The following is a 25724-nucleotide window of genomic DNA, read 5'->3' on the forward strand; positions in this document are numbered from 1 at the left end:
GCATCCAAGGTCAGTCAAAGGCCATTCCCCCAAAAATGAAGGCTGAGGGCCAGGAATGCCCCTGGGGAGCTGAGGGCTTACTCTTGCTAGATCATTCTCCCCTTCCCCTGGAAGCCAGGTCTTGCAGTGTTTGTGCAAATGAGGCACTGGCAGGTGTAGGGGGTGGGGGTGGGTGGAGGACAAGAGAACCAGGTGCTGAAAAGCTGAGACTGGCTGAGGCAGAAGAGAGAGAGGCTGGAGAGCTGGTTCCTTCTCCAGGAATCCCAGCTATTCTTGGCCAGCCATCCAGCTCCTGGAACGCTGCGTGTGTGGCCTGAAGAATGGGGCCATTGTGAGCACCAGGCCTCCCCCAGCCTGCAGGGACCCCAGCGCCTGCAGGAGTGCAGCCCTCCAGAGAGGCCCCCACCCTCTCCCTGCCACCCATGGCTCTCCAGCTTTTTTGCTTTTTCGGGCCACCTCTCCCCATCACGATGACTCACACACGGTCTGTAGTCTTGGCTTGGACGGGAAAGAACATTGTTCCAGCCGCTCCAGCATCCGTGCTCTCACTGGAAACCATTCCAAGGAAGGCTGATGCCTGCTTCCGGGCCCACCAGCTGGGGGCACCGCTTTATTCCAGTGGGGCCCAGCAGGCCTGCATCAGTCTCCCTCTTGCTCTGGGTCCTGACCCCCCACCCCGACCCCCACGGCTCTCTGAGGTTGGAAATCCTTGTACCCAACCCACCCAAGCTTCCTGGAAGTGAGGCTTCTCATTTAAAAAGACACAGTTCTCCAAAAACTGAGCCAGGGAGGTCCTGAGGAGAAGGAGACAGTCTTGCAAAGTGGTCCCAACCTCTCCATCGAGTTTTGCATCCTCCCTGGCCGCCCAGTGCTGTTGCCTCATGGACAGGAAGTGCACCTTTAGCAGAAGAAACAAAATCCCTGAGGCTTGGGGAGGAGAGTCCTTTGGGAAAGGGCTGTGGGGTTTGAGACCCTTTTTGGCTTCTCCTTGGACTGATCCCACAAAGATCAGTGTCTTAAGAGCACAAAGCAATTCTCCAGGAAACAAACGCAAACTTTCCTGTCTGGTCTTCTGCAGGGAAGCTCGGAGGCTTCCAAGGCAGGTCCCGTTCCTGGGGCAGCGGACACACGTTGGCCACAAGGGCACCAACAATTCACTAAGGGGTGAATTGTTGCAACTGGTGCATCTTCAGAACAGGGAGCCCCCCGAGTTGGCATGCCAGCAGCCCATCCAGGGCAGCTCTGCGGCCCAGCGGCCCGAGGCAGTCGCCCGCAGTCTGGCCTGGTCAAGGCGCCAGTAGCGGTCATCTCTGAAGAAGACGATGGAGCCGTCCAGCCGTGGCAGGGCGCCGCTGACCTCCTCGGGGACACCACCCCAGTCCTGCAGGCCTCGCGGGTAGTAGGGCTCCACCTGCAGTCCATCTCGGGCCAGCACATAGTAGTGGGCACCCTTGAAGAGGATGAGTCGGCTCAGAGGCGGGAAGAAGAGGGCCGCGTCGGGGTGGCGGGGTAGGCCCCCCGCCCGGCACAGCTGTGGCGAACCCCACACTGGCTTGGGGCCCCGGAACCTCCAGCATCGGCTCCCTGTAGGGCATCGGGAGAGCCAGGGTGAGCTGGTGGCTCTCACCCTTTGGTCCTCCACCTCACCTGTCCCCCCAGACCTGTGCTCCCCCTCATGTTGGAGCCCAGGGTGGTTAGTATTTGTGATCATCAAGATGGATCACACAGTACTAATAATTCGTAGGTAAGATGGTCCCACCGGGACTGTTGTGGCCTAGACTTCCAGCAGGTGTCAGCAGAGGGCAGACAGCACAGCGGGAGCATCCGGGGGAGGTGGGCAGCAGGCCCCCTCCCTGAATGGGCAGTGGACCATAGGGAAGGCCAGTCACCACCATTTCTACACATAGTTCTATGAGGGCAGGAATTTTTGTTTTGTTCACGACTGTATCCCAACACCTCCAATCGTGTCTAGTGCATCCAAGGCACTCAATATTTGTTGGATGAATGAAAGAAACTATTTACTCACATAATAGACTGCACGCTCCTCGCGACTTTATGTTTTAATCCTCCTTCCCCAACAAACCTGAGGGATTATTTTCCCCATTCAAGATAATTCAAGTCCAAGTGACAGGCCCAACCTCGCACTGCCAGGATTCCAAGGAAGCAGGACTTTCCCGCTGGATTGCAGAGCTCAGGAGTGGCCCTCTGCTTCCCTTCTAGACTCTTCTCTGCAGCTCTCCCACCCTCTCTCTCTGGGACAACCTCAACGCCCATGCCCTGCAATCCATCCCTGAAGGAACCTCCTGGTAGAGTTCCCTGGGGCCGCAGGTTCAGAGTGGAATTGACACCCCTCCCCTCTTTTGACCTTGGACAGAACACCTCCCTTCTCTAGGCCTCAATTTTCTCCTCTGCCCCAGGGCTGGTACCTTTGAAGAAGTAGAAGTCCCCACTGTCCAATGACACCGCAGCAGCCTCAATGTGGGGGGGCAGCCCCGCCCACCTTTCCCGTAGTGGGCGTGGCTCTGAGACGTTGCCGTCCGCCGCCACCTCCCAGAAGTGGCTTCCTTGAAAAATGTACAGTCGCTGTTGCCCGTCTGTCCGGAGACAAGAGAGTTGAGGCGTGACCATCAGCCTCTCGCCTTCCCTCCAGGGAAGGTGCTTTCCTAGAACCAGCTTCCCAGACTCAGGCGAGAGGCTGTAGCGTGCACAGCTGGGGCAAAGAGAAGGCGCGCAGAAGGAAGCAGTGTTTTGCTTGGCGTGGGCTTGCTACCCCTGCAGAATGCTTGTGGCTTGGGATTTCTGGATTTATTATTCATAACCCCACCTCGTATTCCAGCTCTGGAGACCCCTGGAGATGTGGGGGAGGAAGGAAAAAGGAAGCGAGGCGCAGGTGGGACCATCTTACCTACAGTGATGGCATCGAAGGAAGAGTGGCAATATTTAGGACCCTGGATTTCGGGGCGCCTTCCCTGTGGTCTGTGGGGGTCCCAGGCCTCAAAGTCAGTGAACAGCTTTCCTGGGAGCTGGATGGCCACGGAGCCCCCCTGGGGCTTCCCTTCATGGGGAAGGAGAGAAGAGGGAGAGCACACACACTGGTTGGGGCATGTGTGGAGGGCTCAAGACCTCCTTTCTGGCTTCTTCCATCATGATCTGGTATGGGAGGCAGGGAAGGAGCGTGGGGGGTGGGGGGCTAAGAGTTGTCCTTGGTTGTCGGTATTATTAACCGCAGCACTAAACTCAAAAGTCCTCTCTCCTCCGAAAAGTCTGGGAAAGAGAACCCTACTGAGCTAAAACTGGTGTGGCGGACCATACAAGAGTTGGGCACTAAGAAGAGCAGAAGGTTCTCTTCCCTGAGTCCTGGGCAGCACAGATGGCATGAGGGCAGAGTTCAGGAGCCCAGGCTGCGATAGTTACAGCAATCATAATAATTACATCACCATACTTCACTTATGAGAGTGAGGCAGAGTCCAACAGGCTTAGAATTTGGCACCAGCTCCTGCATCCTGGTCTACAACTTTCTAGCTGTGTGACCTTGGACAAGTTATCTAACCTCTCTGAGCCCCGTTCTCCCCATCTGTGGACAGACACCTCATGAGTGTGTTAAGTGTCTGGCCCATAGTATACACTCACGAAATAGCAGCTGTTCGCGTACGTTTCTTAGGCTACAGAAACCTAGGGCCAATAGCCCTGTGAGGTAAGCAGGGCCTCAATGATTATCCCTTTTCTCAGAAGGTAAAACTGAGAGCTCTCCGCGGGGAAATGCTTTGCCCCCGAGCAACTGCTTATCAGGAATGGCACGGTGACTTGAACCCAGCGCTCTGCCCTGCCTACGCACCAGGCACTCTGAGGGAGCCAGCCGTGGCCGGCTGGGAGGCAGCACTGGCCAGTTCATTCTGGAAGGAGCCGGAGTAGGGGGGAGACCTCGGCTGGGTCTACCTCGAGGCAGAGGCCCAGGCTTGGAGGGGAGCAGGCACCAGCGCCAGCGAGGGGGCTAGGCTGGGGGAGAGCAAGCGGAGCAGGAACGAGGGCTGGGACGGGGGAAGAGGTGGGACGGGGGACTGGGTCTGGGTTGATGGGGCAGCGATGGGAGAGGGACCGCCGAGGCCGGGGTCGGGCAGGACTCTGGGGAATCAGAGCGCCAGGGAGGGCGGTGCGCGGGACCTGGTTGGGATGGAGAGGCCAGGCACGGGGGGCTTTTTTGGATGTGAGGGGAGCCGCGGCTTCGGAATCGCGAGGGACCGGTGGCGGGGAGGCCGGGTTCCCGCGCTTCGGACGGCGGCTCCTGCTCGCCGCGCGGGCGTGCGGGCCCCGGGGGCGGGAGGGGGCCGGGCGGCGGGCCGGGGGCTCACCATACAGGCCCTGCACGGCCAGCACGTCGTCCCAGCTGAGCAGCGCGTCGCGGCCCAGCCTCTTGTAGTAGGGCGCCATGAGCGCGCGCGGCGCCGGTGAGTGCGGCAGGCCGAGCGTGTGGCCGATCTCGTGCGCCAGCACCACGAACAGGTTGCGCCCGCGGCGGCGGCTCAGGGACCAGCGCTCGTCGCGGTCGAAGTGCGCTTCGCCCCGGCGGGGCAGGAAGGCGTGCGCCAGGGCGCCCCCTGCAGGCGGCGCAGAGGGTCAGGGGAGGCAGCGTGGTGTCCATACAGCGTGGGGCCTAACTGCCTGGGTTCCCATCCCGGTTTTCCTATTCGCTAGCTGTGTGACTTTGGGCAAGTAGCGCTCCCTCTGATCTGGAATGGGAATGATGATAATGAGCTGCTTCTTCCTCACGGGGTTGCTCTGGGGATTACAGAGGGATATGTGTATACGAGTAGGTTACATATCATATTTCGTGCCTAGGCCATAATGAATGCTACACAGGAATTATTTTCACAAAGATCTAGGTAGGAATAGGTATAGTGGTTAGCCCAGAGGTCGGCACGATGGGACCTTCTGCATGACGGTAATGTCGATTCTTGATCGGCGTGCTGGGTGTGTTTATGGGTATGTATAGTCTCTTTAATAAAAAGTGTATCTATTTTTGTGTTCTTGCCTTTCTCTCCTGGGGCCCCTCTGTGGGTCTCTACCTCCTGTAGTAGGAGTGAGCAGAGGGAGTGAACTGGATCAATGAGGTTCCAGATTGTGGCATGCCCCAGAAGGAGCTTATCAGTTACGCAGTTCCCAGGACCCCAGGCTTCACGATTCACTTTCTGCAGGGGCAGGGGTCAGCCAACGGCTCGGTGATAATGTTGGCCTAGAAGCCTGCTGAGGGTGCTTCCAGCCTTGCCTTCTTGGAGCCCAGGCCAACCGGGACTGACCACCATTAAAGGAGAGCCGCCTGGGGTGTGGAGCGTGGGCCATGTGTGGACCAATACGTGCCTCCTGTTTTGGATATGCCTCGAGCTGTCCGAGCAATGTTAGCCCTTTCTGCTCACTCCTCCCACTAATCCTGGGAGACAGATGGCAGGTTTCAGAGAGAGAACACCTAAACTCAGACAAAGCGCCTGCCCCAAATCAGAGAGCTTTCTCCCAGTCCTGTGCTGTCTTAGCTGCCACACTCCAGCTGAGTACAGGCATGAACATTTCATGTAGATAGCAGGGGTGAAGTGAGTTACATGCAAGAAGACATATGTGTTACATGTGGATTCTTGAAAAGCTTAGATTTCTCCCAGTCCTAACCTGGGTCCCAGCAGCAGGGCCTAGACATGGGCTTTGCTCAGAGTGGGCTTGATGCCAAGTAGAGGAGCGCAAGGGAGATGAGGGCCCAAATTCCCAGGCCACACAAGGGCTCGAGTCCCCAGCGTGCAGGGGTCTAGTCAGGGCTCCTTTCATCATTAGGGTGGGGGGGGAGGGACGGGGTGGGCGATGCACAGGTAGCCTGCAGTCAGGTTCTGAAGGCCAGTGTTGGGCAGAATAGGAGGAGAGCAGTTTAAATTGCTGCCGCAAGCCTTCAGTTTGGCGGCAAACAGGAGAACTGGCTGGGCTGTGCGAATGCGAAGCCCTTCGGTGGCGGGTAGGGGATAGAATGCCTCTTGCCCTGTGGCAGTGACTGTGGGAGTGGGCGTGGGGAGGGCTGGAGTGGGGTAGTGGTGGCCTCTGGATGTTTTTAGGGTGGTGGTCGGGAGAACACCCACTCTTGGAGAACAGGAGAGGCACAGGCCTGTCTAGAGGCAGAGGACAGATGACGGGACCTCAGAAGCTTCTCCCAGAAAATACTCTGGAATCTACAATGCACTTTCCATGCAGAACCTCATCTGGCCTTCCCTTCAGCCATGTGGCACACAACTGGGCAGAAACCATTGTTCCCATTCTACAGAGGAGGAGACTGAGGGTTCTTTGAAGGTGGATCCAGCTTGGCCAAGGCCAAAGGGAGAGCAAAGGTCCCATTGCCCTCCCCAGACTGCCTCTCCCAGGTGGGTTCCCCTCCTGCCACGTGAGAGAGAGCCTCTGTGTCAGCACCTGGGCCATCAAAGGCGTTGCCCAGCCCGTCGTTGTGGTCCCCTTGGAAGAAGGTAAGGCGGATGTCAGCGGGGACTGTGGCTGGGGCCTCCCAGAATTCCAGCGCCGAGACATTGCTCCACAGTTGGAAGGCGGCGCGCACGGCCCCACGAACGGCCGGCTCCGGGAGGTGCTGTGGCCAGTTCACCAGGCGGTAGGAGAGGTGCTGCTTGTACCACTTGCTGCCTGCCAACCGGAGAGGCCGCGTCGGTCACACCCACCTGCGGAACCCGGGCTGGTCCCCAAGGACCCATATGAGGCGGAGATAGGCCCTCCTCCAGGGAGTCCCAGATTTGAAGGGGAGTAACAGAGCCCTTGCCCTGGGAAGAGCCCGTCTGGCTGGGGAGACACTGCTCTCGAGCTGACAGGTCTACCCTTGTCCCAGAGAGGCCCCAGTCCAGTGGCTTGGCCTGGGGAAGTCCCTCGGGGAGATGTGACCTCTGCCCAGGAAAAGCCCCCAACCTGAAGGACTCTCTGGTCTGAGGTCTTCTTCCTCACAGCCTGGGCTGAGCCTGAAAGCCGCTCTGCACCTCTTGCTGGCAGCAAATCCCTACCCCTGCCTACTGGGTGGGGGGAGAGGAGAGATGGGGCCACTGGGGCCCCAGCTGTGACCCCTTCCTCCTCTCCTCCCCTCACAACCGCCTGCCCTTCCCGTTCCAGTGCCGCAGGCCTGCTGCCGACAAGCTACCAAGACCCATTTATTAGAGGTCTTTCCCTGACCCCTGGCCCTCCCCCTCACTTCCTCAGGGACTCTGGAGAGCTCCGAGGTGAAAACAAATAAGAACAAAGGGTGTGTTTTGTCACTCGCTGAGACGGAGAGAAATTTTTCCATCTCCACTTAGCTACGAGTTTCTATTCCTTTGCCCAGAACTGCAGTTCCTCCCTTGGACCTAAGAAAGACTCTGGCCTCTTGCCCAAGCCTCAGGTCAACTGAGTCCCCCTGCAGCACACCCAGGACCAGGGTGCTTAGAAGGTCCAGATCCTGAGTTTTTCATGGGCTATTTCTGAGCCTGGCAAGCTCAGGGGCTGAGACTGTGACCCCAGCTGGAAGACTCACAGCTCCCAGGCAGGCCTCATGGGCCCAGGGAGTGCATAGGTTTCGTGGATCTTTGGGGCCTCAGTTTCCCAAATGGACCAGAATTCCTGAGGTATGGGTGACAAGTAGGCAAGCCTGGCCAGTGGACACAGCCCTCTCTCTCCTTGGAGGAACAATTGAAGGTTCAGACAGCCTGCCCTTTTGCCTCGGGGAAGTCCTTGCCTGAACCAGGGAGGAGGGCTGAAGTCATGGAAGTTTGGCCATCTCCTCATCCGACCTCTCTGCTCTGTTCTGGGGAAATTGAGATCGGGGGAAGGGACCTGCCCAGGGTCACAGAATGAGTGAGTAGCCGAGCTAGGCCCCGAGCCCAGGCCCTGACATCTGACCCAGTGCGCTTTCTACTACACCACACAGGTAAACAGGCACATTTGCTAAGACTCAAGGCTTATAATTTGCCTGAACATGGCTCCCACGGGGTCAAAGCAGGGGCTCTGCATGAGCTGAAATTCTCCAGATGGAAGGGAGGGTGCTAGAGAGCTGAGTGCCCTTTCCCTCCCTATTCCCCATGGAAGTGGGGGAGGGGAATGTCCTTTCTCCCACCCTGAGCCAAGCTCCATTCCAGGCAATGCTGCCTTTCCAGGCCTGTTTGGTCTGGCAGCCACCCAACCCCTCCCAGCCAGTGACCAACACTCAGGGAGGGAAGGGGGAAGGATTCTTAGGAAGGGAGGGAGACAAGGAAGGCAGAGGGAAGGCCTGGGGTCCAGAGGTGACTCAGAGGGCTCTGGACTGGCTGGCTCTGGGCACTTCCACACCCTGCTGGGGCTGACCGACTCCCAGGCTCTCCCTGCCCACCTTCAAGCTGCTAGAAGTGTGAGGCAGGTCCTTCTGCCTCTTTGCATTAGAAGGGGGCTTCGCTCAATGGGCAAGAGAGGGAAGGTGACACCTCGCAGGATAAAAATCCTCTGTGAACGCGCGCGTGCGTGCGTGTGTGTGTGTACGCAGGCTCGTGTGTCTTTGGAGGAGGACAGGGAGGACAAATAGGTACAGGACTGAGAGAAAATGGTTAATTTTCCTTGAGAGGGGTGGTTGGTGTGCCTGCCAAGAAGTAAGAAACCCCCTCCACCCACCACCTACCCTCACCAGCAGCCTGAGCCCTCTCTCCATCCTCTTCCTCTTAGAGCAGCCTGGCCACCTCAGGCCCCATCCTGAACTCTGGCCCAGGCAAGGCTGGACCTTCTGCAGTGACCTCTAGGCCACAGAAGCACCTGGCAGTGCACCCCCCACGCCCTTGCCCCAAAATCCAAAAGGTAAGAGGGAAAGAAAAGGACATGGGGAGAAGTGGAAACCTAGACACCTGACTCCCAACAGGCAACGGATACCGTGGAAAGAAGCTGGTTGGAATCCCAACACTTCTACTCGCAACCTTACATAGCAAATTATGGAATCTCTCCAAACCTTAGTTTCCTTATTTGCAAAGTGTGGTTGGTAAGACTTACTTGTGGTAAAAATGAGAAGGCAAATGAACTAGAATGTATGGGTGCGGGCATGTGGTCGGTGCTCAGTAAATGCCTACTCTCTTCTCCTTCCTTTTCCACCCCAGATTCACCCCTGGACCCCCTACCCTCACCCCAGCTCCTTGGGGGACCGAGGGGGATTGAAAATCTCCCCCGTAAGCACAGAGGGGACCAGACACTTGGAATGAGGTTGCCAGATTTAGCAAATAAAAACATGGAACACCTGGTTAAATTTGAATGTCAGATAAATAACAAAATTTTTCTTTTTTTTTGGTATAAAAGTGAGCACAAAACAATGATTTGTTGTTCACCTGACATCCAAATTTAACTGAACGTCTTATATTTTGTCTGGCAACCCTACCCTGGAACCCGACTTCGTCAAGAGAGCATTTGCCCACAGAGTAGACAGTCACTGGCCTAGAAATCCACATCATTTTTAAAGCCCCCACCCGTGTTCTGGGGTTTCTCACATGGGGAATTTCACTCAGTCCTCCCAGTGATGAGAAGGCTTGGCCACACTCTGGCTATGTGGCCCTAGGGAAGTTTCCTAAGCTCTTTGTCCCTTAGTTTGGCTCTCTGTAAAATGAGGATAATGATGGTCCCTATCTCCTAGGGTTGTTATGGGATTACCTGACTTAACCCATTTAGAACTGCACTTGGCACATCATAAATGCTCAGGAAGGGTCAACTGTTAAGAATACATTTTCCAAAGGAAGGCATAGGAAGTGTTCAGTGCCTGCCAAGCATACAGCTCCTTTCTAGGGAAGGTCTTCTCACTCAGTGGGTAAAGGAAGTCGAGCTCCTGTGGTTCAGGTTATGAACAAGAGAGAAAGTCTCCATCTAACCTGAGCCACTGCTGTCTGGACCAGGGATCAGGGTCAGACAGTGACATGGGGCTAGGCTGGTAGGGCAAGGCTACCTGCCTGGGAGATGCCTTAGCTTGAATCTCTGTTCCAAATGGATGCTCCAATTTGAACGGCACCAAATAGGTTCCATCAGCTACTCCCATGAGAAGATGCTGCCAGAAGGTAGTATCTCTGGTGCTCAGGTTGTGCCCTGGATGCCCAGGAGGCATCATCCCAGTTCTCTGGGAGACCACCTATAGCCTGGAAATGCCACTGCTGAGACTGGGTCTGGGGCCGCCCCACCTTCCACAGCAAGCCCCCTCCCCTTGGTGATCAGGGCCCATCTCTACTTTGCAACCAGAAAGAGCCTATGTCTTAGATGAGGAAATGGAGCAGTGACACACTGCTGAGCCCAGAGCCCCAGCTCCAGGAATGCTGTCCCAGCTCATGCTGCGCCTCTGTTCTACCTCTGTGGTCCAGAAACACAGTGGGATGCAGAACATGTTGACACCAAGGACTTCTCGACCCCAGCATTCGGACCCCATCACTGCCATCCTCCAATAGCTGAGGGGAACACCCACAGCTTCCTTATGGACTAGCGAATGTATGGGTGCAGGCATGTGAACCTTGTGTTCTGTTCATAATGGATATTGTTGCTGCAAGTAGTTAATGCAAATTAAAAGAGAAAATGGCCCAAAGTGCTCGCAGTAAATTTGATTATAGATGAAAACCTGACTCAACAACCCCATCTTGTTAGAAATCCTAAAAACTGCAGAAATCAGGTCAGAGAAAATTAGACTTAGTACAAAGAAGATGTTAAAATTACACACAGTAAAATTCGTTATTGATGAAGAATTGACAGAAGAATCAAATCTTCAGAAATCTTAGGTCTGTAACATTTGACCCTGGAAGATTGGATCTGGACAAAAAGGAGGAAGAGGAGGAGAAAGAAAGAAAACCAAAACCACAAACGGAGAATCACAGCAGCAGGAACCGTGATGTATAAAATGAGCAGTGATGAAATGTCCAGAATAGGCAAATCCATAGAAACAGAAAGCAGATGGGTGCTTGTCAGGAGCTGGGGAGAGGGGGCGGGGAGAGGGGGAGGGGAGTGACCGCTAAGGAGCATGGGGTTTCTTCTGGAGGTGATGAAAGTGTTTTGGAATTAGATTATGGTAATGGTTGCACAATTCTGCGAATATACTAAAAAACACTGAGTGGTACACTTCCAATGGGTAAATTTTATGGTATGTGAATTCTATTCCAATAAGGCTGTGTTAAAGGCGTGCTACAGACAAAATAAAACTGATCGGTAAATCACATCTTTGTTGAATAATTCTTATGATGAAAACAACTTTGGGAAAACATAAAGCAAAACATTGGCAACAGTTTAACTGCCCTGCATAACTAACTGATCAAGGAATTAAGTGGGCTTGATGGGGCTTGCTGTGGAAAACATCAGCATAATGAAAATCCATCCATTTTGGTGTAATTCTGATTTAAATGTCTGTGTTCACAAACATGGCCCTCCACTTGAGGGGTTCTGTTCACCCACTGCTCTCCCCTCTCCCGCCCTAGGGAAGAGGATACCGACAAAGCCCAGTCCGAGGCTAGGCTGGTTTTTTTCTCTGGCCACGGGGCTTCTGGGTGTTGGGAATCCTGACTTAGGTAGATTTCAGCAGGGCTCACCTTGCTTTGCAAAGCGTTTCTTACGCCTCATTTTGGCCCGGCGTCCAGCAAACAGGGCACTGACCCTCTTGGTCCAGGCCACCTGACTGTCTGTGTCTGCCACCCCACAGCGGGGCCGCATCATCTGGCGCAGGGTGGCGGGGTCTAGCACACCGCTGATGGGCAGCTGAGATACCCTCTGGAACTCCCTGTCAGGAGGAATTGAGATAAAGGACCACAGTGGGAGGGTGGGTGGTGGGGGTGAGGGCAAGGAGTTTCCCTGGAGACAGCAGGAGGCTGGTGGCAGGGTTGGTGGGGGAGCAATGGAGCATGACCCTTGGACACAGAAGGGAGGCCAGCCATCCAGGAGGAGGGAAGAGGCGACCCAAGCTTGCCCTCTGGCACCCCCAAGTCCCCCACATACCTGATGGCATTGCTGAATCTTGCCGCGGTGAGGTCTTTGGGGACCTGCTCACTGAGATATCCGTACTTCTCCAGGAATGCCTGGGGGAGAGAGGAGCGTCAGCTTTCCCACGGTGTGGCATCCTTTCCCCTCCCTTGGTCTCCGAGGGTCTGTGACACATGCATCATGCCCAGTCTCACCTTTGTCCCAGTGAAGTCTATGAGCTACAGGAGAAGGAGTCCTGGGGCCAAAGCCAGAAGGACGTAGACTCCGTTCCAGGCCAGCACTGACTACCTTGATGGTCTTGGGCAAGTCACTCAATATTTCTAAACCTTAGCTTCCTTAATTCTCAAACTGGCCATGGAGTCCCTACCCAGAGTATTTCATGGCATCGTCAGGGATCTAGCAGGGCATGCTGGACAAGTAGAGTTAGGGGCTCTGGAATCACGGTGGCCTGGGTTTAAATCCCAGTTAGGAAGCTATTTCTCTAAACCACAGGTTCCTTATCTGTAAAAGGGACTTAGAAACAGTATATAACTTACAGGTTTTTTTGGTGAAGCTTGATCACAAGTGACTACAGAGCACTTAACACGGTGCCTGTCACCTAGGAGGGGGCTCCATACAGAGCAGCTTTTATAAATATAAACATGCACTCAGCTCTGCTCCTGAAACATCTCACCTGTCTAGGGAGTTACCCTGTATTGATCAGAAGTTGGGCTGGTCACCTGCAGGCTCTGCCATGTCTGGCTTGGGAATTAGTTATCTTTCTATTCTGGTTTCTTCCTAAACAATTCACCTCCTCCCCAAAGCAGGTATGTTTAAGGCCCTATGAACAACAAATGCACTTGCCCTCAACTCTATGGTTTGTATAAAAACTTGGTTCCTTAGAAAAGTAATTTTTGGGGTGGTGCCTGGGTGGCTCAGTTGGTTAAGCATCTGCCTTTGGCTCAGATCATGATCCCGGGGTCCTGGGACCAGCCCACATCGGGCTCCCTGCTCAGTGGGGAGCCTGCTTCTCCCTCTGCCTGTCATTCCCTCTGCTTGTGCTCTCTCTCTGACAAATAAATAAATAAAATCTTTAAAAAAAATAGTGTTAAAGTAGTTTTGGGGGGAAGCTGGCTGGCTCAGTTGGAGGAGCATGTGGCTCTTGATCTCAGGGTTGTGAGTTCGAGCCCCACATTAGGTGTCGAGATTACGTAAATAAATAAATAAATCTTTTTAAAAAAAGTAACTTTTGAATTAGAAACCTGCAACTTCCTCTTTTCATTCACTCATTTGTTAATTCATACAATGTACGAGGTACACTGTCAGGTGCAATGACTAACAAGACTTGTGGATAGAGACAGACAGTAGCAACACAGATAACAAGTGAAGGAGACAGTTTGGGTGCTATAAAGAAAAGAAACTGGGTGGTGTGATTGAGAATAACTTTTTAAAAAAATATTTTATTTATTTGACAGAGAGAGACACAGCAAGAGAGGGAACACAAGCAGGGGGAGTGGGAGAGGGAGAAGCAGGCTTCCCGTGGAGCAGGGAGCCTGATGCGGGGCTCGATCCCAGGACCCCGGGACCATGACCCGAACCGAAGGCAGATGCTTAACGACTGAGCCACCCAGGTGCCCCGAATGAGAATAACTTAGCGAGAAACTTTCCACCAGGGAGGTCAGGGCAGGACCCTCTGCAGAGCTTATATATATATTTTTTAAAAAGATTTATTTATTTGAGAGAGTGAGAATGAGAGAGAGAGAGAGAGAGTACATGAGAGGGGGAGGGTCAGAGGGAGAAGCAGGCTCCTCGCTGAGCAGGGAGCCTGATGCGGGACTCGATCCCAGGACTTCGGGATCATGACCTGAGCCGAAGGCAGTCGCTTAACCAACTGAGCCACCCAGGCGCCCTGCAGAGCTGATATTTGATGTGAGTCATGAAGAGTGAGAAGTAGCTGGCCATGCAGTGAGGTGGGAAAGACTGTTCCAGGCAGAGGAGGAGCGAACGCAGAGCCCTGAGCTAGGAACCGTGGTGATATGTCTGAGGGACAGAGGAAGGCTAGAGCACAGTGAGTGTGAAGAAGCAGGACATGTGATGAAGCCACAGGGAGAGAGGCAGGACTGCCACCCAGCGTAGGAAAGGGGAGTTTTAGTTGAGTCCTGATTCAGGTGGGTTAATTGTGAGGACTGAAAGAAAGAGGAATCCGGGATGGCTCCTCAATGTTCGCCTTGGACGGTGAAGCTAGAGACAGCATAAGGAAACCAGAGGGGGGCCAGATGGGCGTGGATACAAGTAAGATCCACGTGGTGATGTCAAGTGGCATTAGTTGTAGGATCCCAGAACTCAAGGGAGAAGCCAGAATCTTCCAGCATGTGGATGATGTGATGGCGGTGGACCTGGGTGTCATCCCCTGAGGAAGTTACTGTAACTGGAGAACATCTCATGGCCCAAATGCCTTTTTGCCACCACGTGCCCTCACACACCTGGAAGCTGCTCTCTCCGTGACCACGTGTGTGGAGGCCAGTGGTGAGAAGCGTGCAACTCATCGTCCCTACCTATCACCAGCCCTACCCTTCAGGGAAACCATGCACTTGGCTCCCTGCTTGCCCTTGTCCCTGAGAAAGCCTCATCGATGGATTAAAAGAAATGTCACCTCGGCTGCTTAATTCCTATACAGACACACATCGTCTCTCCTTGTTTAGCCCTCCTGGCTGTGTTACCTATATGGAAATAATTTTCTGTCTTCCTTGTTCTCTTACTCACTTTCCTTTGCTGCATTTCTTGAATCAACACCAATCACAGCTGCTGCCTCGAGGAAAAGGTGCAAATTGAGAACAAAAACTAGACACGAAGAGCCAGGATGGGCAAGCTCCTAAGCCTTTGCAAGTATCCAGTCTTGGCTTTGTGAATTTCATTATATCCGCCCTCAGCGGCTTCCACATCCTCTTCTCAATAAAGCCACTTTCCATAAGGAACCCTTATTCTGGACAACAGACCACTTCCCAAGTCCATTTCATTATTTTTCTACACTAATTTATTTGTATTTCAGTACTATTTTCTTTTTTCCCTTTCCAAATGTGCACTATTTGGGGATGCATAATGGATTAAAGGAGTTCTAGTGGCTTAATCTGGAAGACCATTTATTGCCCAAAATAGTATGGCATCATGGAATAGCCACTGGGCTTGGAATCAAGAATCTGTTCCCAACCCTGACTCTGGGTGGCCAGAGACAAATTACTTAGCATCTCTGAGCCTTCCATTTCTTCGCCCGCAATGTGAAAACAAGAATAACCCCCACAGGATTCTCAGAAGGATTTTTATTTTTTTTAAAGATTTTATTTATTTATTTATTTATTTATTTATTTATTTATTTATTTATCAGTCAGAGAGAGAGAGAGAGAGCGCGCGCACGCACAAGCAGGGGGAATGGCAGGCAGAGGGAGAAGCAGACTCCCTGATGAGCGAGGAGCCCAATGTAGGACTCAATCCCAGGACCCTAGGATCATGACCTGAGCCAAAGGTGGATGCTTAACCATTGAGCCACCCAGGCGCCCCAATTCTCAGAAGGATTAAGTAAAGCAATGCCTATCAGCATACATAGTAAATAATAAACAGTTGATCTAGTTGATTTACCTTAGTAGAAAAATTAACAGACTTTTGGAATGCAACCCGTCTATAAGACGGGAACTGCTCGGAACAAGGCAGTTAGAGCTCTGTTCTCAATTCAGGTGCTCTATCTTAGACTTGCCCCGCCCCAGCCAAGTGCCTGATTCTCTTCCTTGTCTCCTCCCCTTCCCTTGGTGAGGATGGATAGAGTGGCTTTCTAAAGGAAGTCGGAAACTCAGTGTCCCCTTTGAAGCCGATTTGCTGAGTGACTTGGGAGAGACCGGGTCACAGGCTAACAGGCTGGCACTCCCTGTGCTCCTGCCCCCAAACCCACCCAGCCCTTATCAGAAAGTTGGCTCCGGTTCTGGAACTATGAAGCCTTGGACAGAGCAGAAGGGAGGGGATACTGACTAGTGGCGTCTCCTGTTTCCTGGCTGGGCTGCCGTGTCTGGTACTTTGGCAGGCAAGGTGGACTGGAGGGCAGGATGAGGGTGGAGGCCTTTTTTAGGGGTCCATCAGAGGGGAAATCCTGGGCCTCTCTTCCTGACTGGTCTCTGGCACCCTGTGGGTTGCAAGGCAGGGCCGAATTCCCAGGAGGCAGTATGAGCACGTGAGAATGAGAAAAATAAATTTTAAGAATTTGACATTTTATATTTCCACAAAAGCCCTGAAGTATTTTTTTAAGATTTTATTTGAATAAATGAATATTTTAGAGAGAGAGAGAGAGAGAGAGAGCGAACAAGGTGGGGGGGAGGGGCAGAGGGAGAGGGACAAGCAAACTCCCTGCTGAGCAGAAAGCCCGATGCGGGACTCGATCCCAGGACCCTGGGATCATGACCTGAGCTGAAGGCAGTTGCTTAACCGACTGAGCCACCCAGGTGGCCTGCACTGAAGTATTATAATAGCAATTATCAGAACTTAAGGATTCCCTTACACTTATTTTTAATATGAACATTTGTATTTTAATATGAACACTTTAAAATTACGTATAGGAAGAGGCCCTTCATATCCTCAGTGCTGAGTGCCCTGAAGTTCTGTTGAGTGGAGGCAGAACCACACCCTCGGCTCCTGCAGCTGTCCCTAACCCTCTTCGGTGAGCCCATTTGCCAAGCCTCAGTTGCCCCTGCAAAGGTTACAGAAGTGCCCTGTCTGCATGGGGGAAAGAGCAGAGGTGGGGGGCCGGTGACACGTGGTAAAGGGATCCCAGAAAGAGACACAGGACTAGGAGGTAGAACTCCTGCTCTCATTCCAGCTCGACCACTAATGCCTTGGAGGAGTCATTTCCCTTCCAGGCTGGAGCTTCCCCAGGGCTTGTCCTGTGTTCTCTTAGGGACCCCCTGAGCTCTACCTGGGGTCACCCCCACTCCCCTGCATGGAGGCCGTGTCCTGGCTGCTCCTCTCTGCCTTGCGGTTCCAAACACCAGGTTTTCTCTTTGCCCCGTTCTCCACCCATCCTCTCTCCTGTGGAGCCCAAGGCTTAAGCTGAGTGGAGAGGAAGCTGGAGGACCATGCCCCTTCTGTGATTCACCCTGCTCAGGCCTAAATCTTGTGACAACCTGCCTCACCCACTTGGTCAGGGCTGGGGCCACTTCCCTGGGGAGTCGCCTCTGAAAAGTTCTGGGAGTGGCTGTGGTGTCTGAGTAAAATGAAAACGGTTCTCCCTGCGACCCAGAAAGCTGAGTGGGATTAGAACTCTGGGGGTTCTAGTCCCGCATCTGTCTTGACTTGCCATGGGAGGGTATATAGAGCCCAGCCCATTTAGTGCCCGAGGGATGGGGAAATTTCTGGCCATTTCTGAGCAGGGCAAGACTAGCAATGAGGTGTAGCAAAATAAATTGAGGCCTGAGTCAAGAACTCTGAGTCACTGGCCTGGCAGAGCAAGAGCCCTGGGCTGTGTCTTGAGTTTTACTCCTATGCTACTAAGAACTGTGTGTTCTTAGGCAAGTTCTGTCCCTCTCTGTGCCTCTATTTCTTTTCTTTCTTTCTTTTTTAAAATATTTTATTTATTTATTTGAGAGAAAGTGAGCATGAGCGAGGGGAGGGGCAGAGAGAGAAGGAGAAGCAGACTTCCCACTGAGCAGGGAGCCCGATGACAGATGACACGGGGCTCCATCCCAGGACCCTGAGATCATGACCTGAGCAGAAGGCAGATGCTTAACCGACTGAGCCACCCAGGCGCACCTGGGCCTCCATTTCTTCTTCCATAAAATGAAAGGGTTGGATTAGAGCTAAAATGTACTCCAGCTTCATCTATTATCATAGCCTTGCCTCTGCAACTGATTAGCTGTGTGAGCTATGACAAAGTACTTAACCTCTCTGTGCCTCAAGGTGTGACATACAGGTAAGAACGCCTTAGCTTTCTCACAGAAGTGCCGTGAAAATCCAGTAAGAAGATAAGATACCCTGGGAAAGCTTTATGACGGTTGTCCCATTAAAAAGCTATAGTCACAGAGCTTTATTGCCGGAAAAGAATTTTGTTAGGTAAGTCTGGGAAGGGCAGCTCTCAGTCTTATGTCTCCAGAGTGCCTGTGACATCCTCCATATCAAAGAACTGCAGGAGCAAAACTGAGAGAGAAAATCTCCAGCAGACTCCCCCATGACCTGACGCGGAGCCTGACACGGGGCTCGATCTCACCACCCTGAGATCATGACGTGAGCTGAAATCAAGAGTTGGATGCAGGGGCACTGTGTGGCTCAGTCGGTTAAGCGTCTACGTTTGGCTCAGGTCATGATCCCAGGGTCCTGGGATCGAGTCCCATGTCGGGTTCCCTGCTCAGTGGGGAGTCTGTTTCTTTCTCTCTCTCTCTCTCTCTCTCCCTCTACCCTTCCACCCCTGCTCATTCTCTCTCTCTCAAATAAACAAATAAAATCTAAAAAAAAAAAAAAAAAGAGTTGGATGCATAACCTACTGAGGCACCCAGGCGCCCTGAGACCAAGAATTTTTCAATTGCAAAATGGCAAGATCACTCAAAAACCATGTTGCTTTACCTATGGCTTATTCCATCTCATGTTACATTTCATTATGATTATAATCTTTCCATAGTGACTCTATGTGATTGTCTTTGTCATTCAATACATCTTGAGCACTATTAGCCAAGTCAAGATGCAAGGGATGATAGTTGGTGTTCTGCCTTGGCATGTTCTATATATAAAAATATGTTTCTGGTAATCAGGAACACAGCGAGTCCTTGACTAGTATAGATCTTTTAAGAGTCTGGCACCTTTGAACTTCACAATGACCTTGCAAGAACATAGGCAGGACGGGTGTTGCTAATCCCATGTTAAAGATGAGGAAAGTAAGTCTCAGGAGAGCGAGCAGTGTCTTGCTAAAGGATCCTAAGTGAGCAACAGAACCAGTACTCGAGTTCAAATTTCCTGACATCTATCCAGGATGTCTTATTTTACATTCAAACAAGTGACTCAGAGGCTTTAAACTGAAGGCACAGGGGCCAGCCTGCTCTCTCTACTGGGGAGATCATTCTCAAATGAGAAAAAGGTAAAACAGGGGATGTTTCTAGTGGATTCCTTCTGTCTCCTCTGTAAGCAGGTCCAGGGCCAGAGCAGAGGAAAGAAGCTGCTTAGGTGGTGGACTCTGGCTTTCAGTAGAGGCTGGGCTCACATCTCTCTTCACACCCCAAACAGGTCATCTGACAAGCCACAGGTATTTATCGGGACTCAAGCATGTTCCTTTGCTCTCTGGCTCCTGGGTTCTACTGAAAGCCCCGGGACAGTGGGACCAGCTAGGACCCTTTCCCTTCATTGGGGAAAAATGCCTCCCCTTCCCTCTGTCTGACTCCCTTTATCTTCTCCTCCTTTCCCTTGTTCCTAGTCTCATATTCACAAAGTTCTGTCTGGGTGTAGCCTAGATACCTCTTGCTGTAATTCCCCCCTCCTTTTATTTTTTGTCCTTAAGGAAGTTGGAAAAGATCAGCGGGTCAGTCTCCGTCCGGACCCCTCTTGTACTTTTTCTGATGCCAAATAATCGTACTGTATGGACCCATGGTCCTCACTACACTTGCAGGGCTAAATTTAGGGCACAAAATAATGCCCTAACCAAGGCCGGATTTAGGGCGAGTTGTCCACCTGTCTCGCTACTACAGTCCTGTTTCCACTACCCAGCTTTTGCTAGATCCCTTAGTTTTCAAACTGATTTGACAACTGCTTTTCCACAAGCTCATGGTCCTCTGGGACCTTCCAGAGCCCCTTCTGCACTTCTATTCACCCTGTACCCGTGAGTCACTGCACTCAGCTCTTGGGAACGGCATTCACACCCGGGCTTCTGGGTTTCTGACTCACAAAAGTAAAATGGATGGCTCTGGGGTATGAGAAACAGACACTGCATCTGTGGGTGGATACTCCACAGAAGCTGCAACATTTCCCTGGAGAGACGAGCTGGCCAGCTCCTGTACTGGCTCACTGAGAGCAGCTGTGCAGATCTGCGTGGACCACTGAATGGAAGGTAGGTCCTGGACATACCACCTGGGTGTTTAAAGAAGGTCCAGGGGAAGCACAGTAGGTAGATCCCTTGGGACAGTCCGTGTCACCCAAATACAAGATAGGGCCTGATTGCGAATGGGAGGGGGGCCAAGGTGATGATGTCATTCATTAACTCTCAATCTTGCAACTCAGCAGTGGAGGCCCTTCCTGCTCACTAGTGTCATGAGCAGTCCTAGTTTTCCCAAGTGGGCAACAATGAACTTGTTCATAATGCAGCTTTGTAAGCGGTCAGTCTCCTCCCCGGCAAAGCCCACTTTGGAAAATGCTCAACTTTATTATTTTGTATGCCTGCAAGGGACACACACAGGCACAGGGATACACACAGAGACCTGGGAACACAGACACATGCAGACAGACAGACACGGACACCCAGGCAGATGAAACGTATGCACGCACACAGGCGCCGGCATACAAACACACCAAAGCCAAAGAATGTTAGCACGAAGAGAGTCATTTAAGGAGCTTGGCTCCCTTACTCATAGAGGAGGAAGTCCTCCTGCTGCAGTGAGGGGACTAGCTCAAGATCACACAGCTTGTTTTTATGATTTCTTTCCTTCTCTGTCCTGAACTCTGAACTTTGTCCACGAGCTCTGCGGGAGTGCTATGCTTTGCTTAGGGTCTAGCTCTCTGCGCCCCAGTCAGGGAATTAGACCTGAGCAAAGAGCCGGAGTGATCATGGGGCTCACTTTGTGTGGTTCTCTTCTGTGGATGGTTGTATTTCCCCAAATGACCACAATAATACCTCCCATTCCCATGCTCTTCTTACAGTGACTTCAATGCTCCTGCCACCAACTGTAGGGTCTGCGTTCCCTCCCCTTGACCTGGAGCTTGTGACTGCTCCAGGCAATGGGGTACAGCAGAAGCAATGCTACGAAACTTCCTCATCTCACTTATAAAGAGGATAGGGCTTCTGCTTGCCCTCTCTCTCACCCTATCGCTCTCTCTTGGAATCCTCATCCTGGAGACCCAACCACCATGTTTGGGCCCAAACTAGCCCACCTGGAGAAACCATGTGGAAAGCCCCACGGGAGAGAATGGGGGCCCCCAGCTGACAGCCAGATAGGTGAGTAAAGAGCTTTTAGATGATTCCATCCCCAGACATTGTAGAGCAGAGACAAGGTGCCCTCATGCGCCCTGTTTGAAATTCTGACCCACAGTATCTATGAACATAATACATGTTTGTTTTACCTCACTAAGTTCTGGGGTAATTTATAATGTTGCCATAGTAACGGCAACACCATCTCTTAGGAATGATAGCTCTGTGTCGCCTGTTGTCCAATGCTGAAAATAGTTGCCTTACATATTTTGTCCTGTGTTATTGTTCTAGGAGAGCTAGTCACTGAGCCAGTACTTTATTTCTTTTATTTTTTACAGATTTTTATTTATTTATTTGTTTGAGAGAGAATGAGCATGAGAGGGGAGAGGGGCAGAGAGACAAGCAGACTCCCCGCTGAGCTGGGCTCGATCCCAAGATCCCGAGATCATGACCTGAGCTGAAGTCAGATGCTTGACTGAGCCACCCAGGTGCCCTGACCAAGCCAGGACTTTAATCTGAAGCTCTGTTCTCTAAAATAATGATAAAGATAATAATAACAAGAATATTAAGAGCAGCTTCCTTTTATAGATTATTTTCTATGTACTAGAGCACTGTGCTGAGCATTTTACATACATTATCTCAATGAAACCACACAGTCTTATGAAATAGGCATTATTAACCTCCATTGTACGGAGAAGAAAACCGAGGTTCAGAGAGATTAAATGATTCACTTATGGTTTGCACACACGTCTGTCTGACACTGAAGCTCATGCAGTTGACCATTTACAGAAGCACATATAGACATACTAACACCCCCGATTTGCATATATATTCATACATATGTACATGCATAGGCATATAGAGACACATACACATTTCCAGAGTTTTTAATACTTTTAAAATATTTCTTGTTCTCAGAGCTAAAAATCCCCTTCCCCCAATTATGTTAAATAGACTGCAAGAGACTCAATCTGCTTAGTATTATGTTTCCCAAGCACACCCCAAGATAAAATTCTCTCCATCTGGGGCCACCACAGGCATGGGCGGCAGAGATATTGTCTCTGTTCTCCTGCCAAGGATTGCCTGGGACCTGGACTTGGGGGGAGATGGGGCGGGACTCTTAATAGGACTTGGCTTGGTAGACGGAAGCCTTCTCCTGGGGCCATGAGGACCATGCACTTGATGTTGTAAGATTCTAAATTCAGTGAGACAGAGTGATTCCCAAATGTGCAAAAGCAGAGAGCACAAAACAAGAGACCAGTGCCTGGAAGGGGAGAGTGTGGCCCCCATTGTTGAAACACGGTTATTTCCAAATATTCCAGAATAGTGGTGGGAGCTGGCTGCTGGAAGGAAGAGCCCTTCAGTGGGGGCTTCTTCATTCTAGAGGTTCTTAGATTCAGCATGCCTCTTCTAGGGAAGGGGAATGGGAGGGTACTGAGAAGTTCTGGACTGGCAGTTTTAGGGCCGGAATGAAACACTTAGGGAGCAAGAGTCTCAGGGCCCAGCCCTGGGCTCAGTAATTTAGAACTCCTTAAAATAGTGGAGACCCCAGTCCTAATCTTGAGAATAGATAAGAACACAGAGATGCTTCTTTGGGGGAAGAAAGAAGTGATACGTATTATTACAATCACCTTTATCTGGAAAATAGATACCCCAAGTGGATCCCCACCCCTGCCTCCAAAGACCTCACCTTGTGCAAACTACAGCAAGCAGCTGAGTCCCGAGGAGGGGAGTCAAACCAAGACCCTCCACCTCCCTGCCTCCTTTCTCAAGTTCAGTCCTGAAGCACTGTTCCAAAGCTCCTTCGAAGCAGTTCTTGAGACTATAGTACTCTTACCCATTTTACAGGTTAAGAAATTAGTCCCGAGCTTGGACGCTGCCTTGCTCAAGCTGGTCAGTGGCAGCACCAGCCCAGTGCTGTCTCCTGTGTCCGGGGCAGTCTGTGGTATCCTCTCCACCTCACCAATCTAGGGGGCTCCGCAGCCTCTGGGAAGGCTCGGGACATCGGATGAATGAACTGCCAAGTCTCCGCATCCTAGGCGGTGAGGAACAGTAGGTCTGCGCCCAACTGGGGTGCAGGGGCTACCTCTCTCTCAGCTGTTGCCCGCCTGTTCCATCTTGTCGCTCTCTCCTCCCCCCCCTCCCCGCCCTGTCCGGGAAAATCAATGCAAATCCGTGTGCCTGTGTGGTCCCAGCACTGGCACGGGGGAGAATGCTCCCGAGGCTCTTTGTGTGCGGACGGGGAGAGGGTAACGCAGATCGCCGGCTCAGATGAGACGGCTGGGTGGCCTGACTGCAAAGTTCTGGAGGGTCTCTAGCACGCGGCCCCCACTCCGCCCGCCGCGCATCCTTTACCTCCGCCTCCCTGCGCAGCTCCTGGCCTCGGCGCTCGGAGAGCTGGGCGTCCAGGCCGCCCCACAGCAGCAGCGGCAGGGCGCGCAGCAGGAGGCCGACACGCGCCGCCATCTCGCCGCCGCTCCCGCCACCCGGGCGCGGGCGCGTGGGGAGCCCCTGGGCGCCGGGCTGCCGGAGGCGGTCAGCGGCGCCCTGGGCCTCGCGGATGCTCCAGCTCTGCGCCGCCCCTCCGCGGAGCGGGAAGGGCCGGGGGGGCTCGCGGGTGCCCCGGCTCCGGGCGCAGGGCCGCCCCTCTGGGAGCTTCGCCGGGAGCCGGCCCGAGGTAGTGCAGCCCCGGCAGTGCCTGCCCGCGGGTCGTCGGCCGCCGGACCGGGAAGGCGAGGGAGGAAGGGAGGGAGGAGGGGCGGGGGCCGGGCACTCCGGCCCCACCCACTCCGCTCCGCCGCTGGAACACGCCGCAGTCCCGGAGCCTCTTCCGCAGGCTGCACAGCCTGGCCGGGTGCCCGCCGCCGCCCTACCCACCCGTTCTCTCCGCCAACCACCTCCAGTTGATCCGGATCTCTCCCGGGGGGGCGGGGGAAGAAGGGTCTCCTGGAGATTGTAGCTACTTAAGACTTCGATCAAGGAGGGTCCTGGCCTGCCTGAGGGTCACATTATTTCAGCCAGGCTGGCAGGGGGCGAGGCCCTGGGCTATGAAAGAAGGAGCCCCGGGCTGGGATCAGAAGACTGGGGCTTGAGTTCCAGATCTGCTCCTTTGCTAGCCGTGTGAATCCTGTCTCCATTACTTGCCGGCTGTGCGGTCCTGAGCAAGTCACTCACCCTCTCTGAACATATTTTCTCATCAGTAAATGTCGATAATAAGAATACTAATGTCTTGTGGTTGTAGGGAGCATTTAATGAGAGAATAATGTCTCTAAGTAACTGAGCACTGTACCTGACATCGTGCAGTACGCAATTAATAAGTGGTAGGCTGCCGCTTTGTGACTTTTGGCAAAGGATTTAACGACTTCGAGCGTCAGGTTCCTCTTCAATAAAATGAGAGCAAATGATATTTAGTTCCCAGAGTTGCATGGAGATTAAAAGAGAAACTGAGGGCAAAGTGCTTGGCTTAATGTATTCCACACAGTCCATAGCAAAGGTGGAGTGAAACGATTTACGTGAGAGCCTTCGCTAAACTCGCACTGAGCAAAAGTCAACTGTTTTCATTATCTGCCTTGGTCACTGCGAGCAGGGTGCTGTCTCTCTTCTGGTCTAATCTGTGCTAATCTGTGAAATGCAAATGGCACAATGGCACAGTGATACCGACCTCCCTCCGGGGGACTCGCGGGGATTCCATGAGTTGATACGCGTAAAGTAATTTGGAATGTCTAAAGTGCTAAGCAAATGTATTGCAGTGTTCTTATCCTAAGGCTTAGAGACTCAGTAGCCTACAGAAGGCTTTTGTGTTATTGCAAAAAAGGTGCCACTCTGGTGGAGGAATTTTTTAAAAGGCAACTCTTCGGTGGACTGACTTAAAGGCTGCTGTAGGAGACCAAATAGCCGGTAGACCCCGCCCACCTCCCAGCCAACCAATGAAAAGGGGGCACTCCTCCTGGGCGAACCAATTAGAAACAGGCGCACCTCTGCGCAAGCCAGTGAATAATCGGCGGCCTTCGCCATCCCTGCGCCAGGGCCCCTGCGGTGGGTTTAGAGTTGTAACGGATTTATGAGCCCATTCACGCCCCTCCTCCGCCGGTGCCCTGGTGCACATCCTTAAGGAGCGTCCTTGCCTGGGATGGAGGCCCAGAGATGGTGGCCAAGGCCTGGGCCTTCCCCTCAGAGAGCTTTCAGTCTAGCGGGGCTCTCAGCTAGGTTCTCAGCTAAGGACAGAACTGTGACACGGCTACACGTTCAAGAGGAGTCCTGCGGGTGAGCTTAGAAGAGGGAGATTCTGAAGGCGAGTGGGGTAGCGTTGCTAGTTTTAGCAAATAAAAATACAGGATGACCTGTTAAATTTGAGTACCGGATTAACGACAAATAATTTTTTAGTATTAAGTATGTGCCATGACTAAAAAATTACTCACCGTTAAGCTGAAATTCAAGTTTAAATTGGTGGGGCCTCTATTTTATCTAGCAACCTGTGTGTGTGTGTGTGTGTGTGTTCCCTGAAGGTATATTCTGTCCTTGACCAATAGGTGGATTTTTTTTTTTTTTAGGTTTTTATTTAAATTCCAGTTAGTTAACACACAGTGTAATATTAGTTGCAGGTATACAATATATGATTCAACACTTCCGTACAACACCCTGAGCTCATCACAACAAATGC

General features: G+C 52.4%; 1 protein-coding gene across 2 annotated transcripts; it reads right to left on the reverse strand.

The window, feature by feature from the left end:
• Nucleotides 1-1068: 1068 nt before the first annotated feature.
• On the reverse strand, nucleotides 1069-23745 carry MMP28 (matrix metallopeptidase 28). 2 transcript variants are annotated; one of them, XM_021704253.1, is made up of 8 exons: nucleotides 23420-23745; nucleotides 11962-12041; nucleotides 11559-11746; nucleotides 6436-6660; nucleotides 4350-4595; nucleotides 2906-3055; nucleotides 2427-2594; nucleotides 1069-1584 (listed from the first exon to the last, which is right to left on the reverse strand). In XM_021704253.1, exons 1-8 carry the CDS (start codon nucleotides 23528-23530, stop codon nucleotides 1190-1192), a joined length of 1563 nt encoding a protein of 520 aa, XP_021559928.1. In that variant the 5' UTR covers nucleotides 23531-23745; the 3' UTR covers nucleotides 1069-1189. The 2 variants fall into 2 exon arrangements, with proteins under 2 accessions (XP_021559928.1, XP_021559929.1); XM_021704254.2 differs by having other exon boundaries at nucleotides 1256-1450; nucleotides 23420-23541.
• Nucleotides 23746-25724: the final 1979 nt, after the last annotated feature.

This window comes from Neomonachus schauinslandi, chromosome 15 (genome assembly GCF_002201575.2).
Source record: "Neomonachus schauinslandi chromosome 15, ASM220157v2, whole genome shotgun sequence".
NCBI classification, from domain to species: Eukaryota; Metazoa; Chordata; class Mammalia; order Carnivora; family Phocidae; genus Neomonachus; species Neomonachus schauinslandi.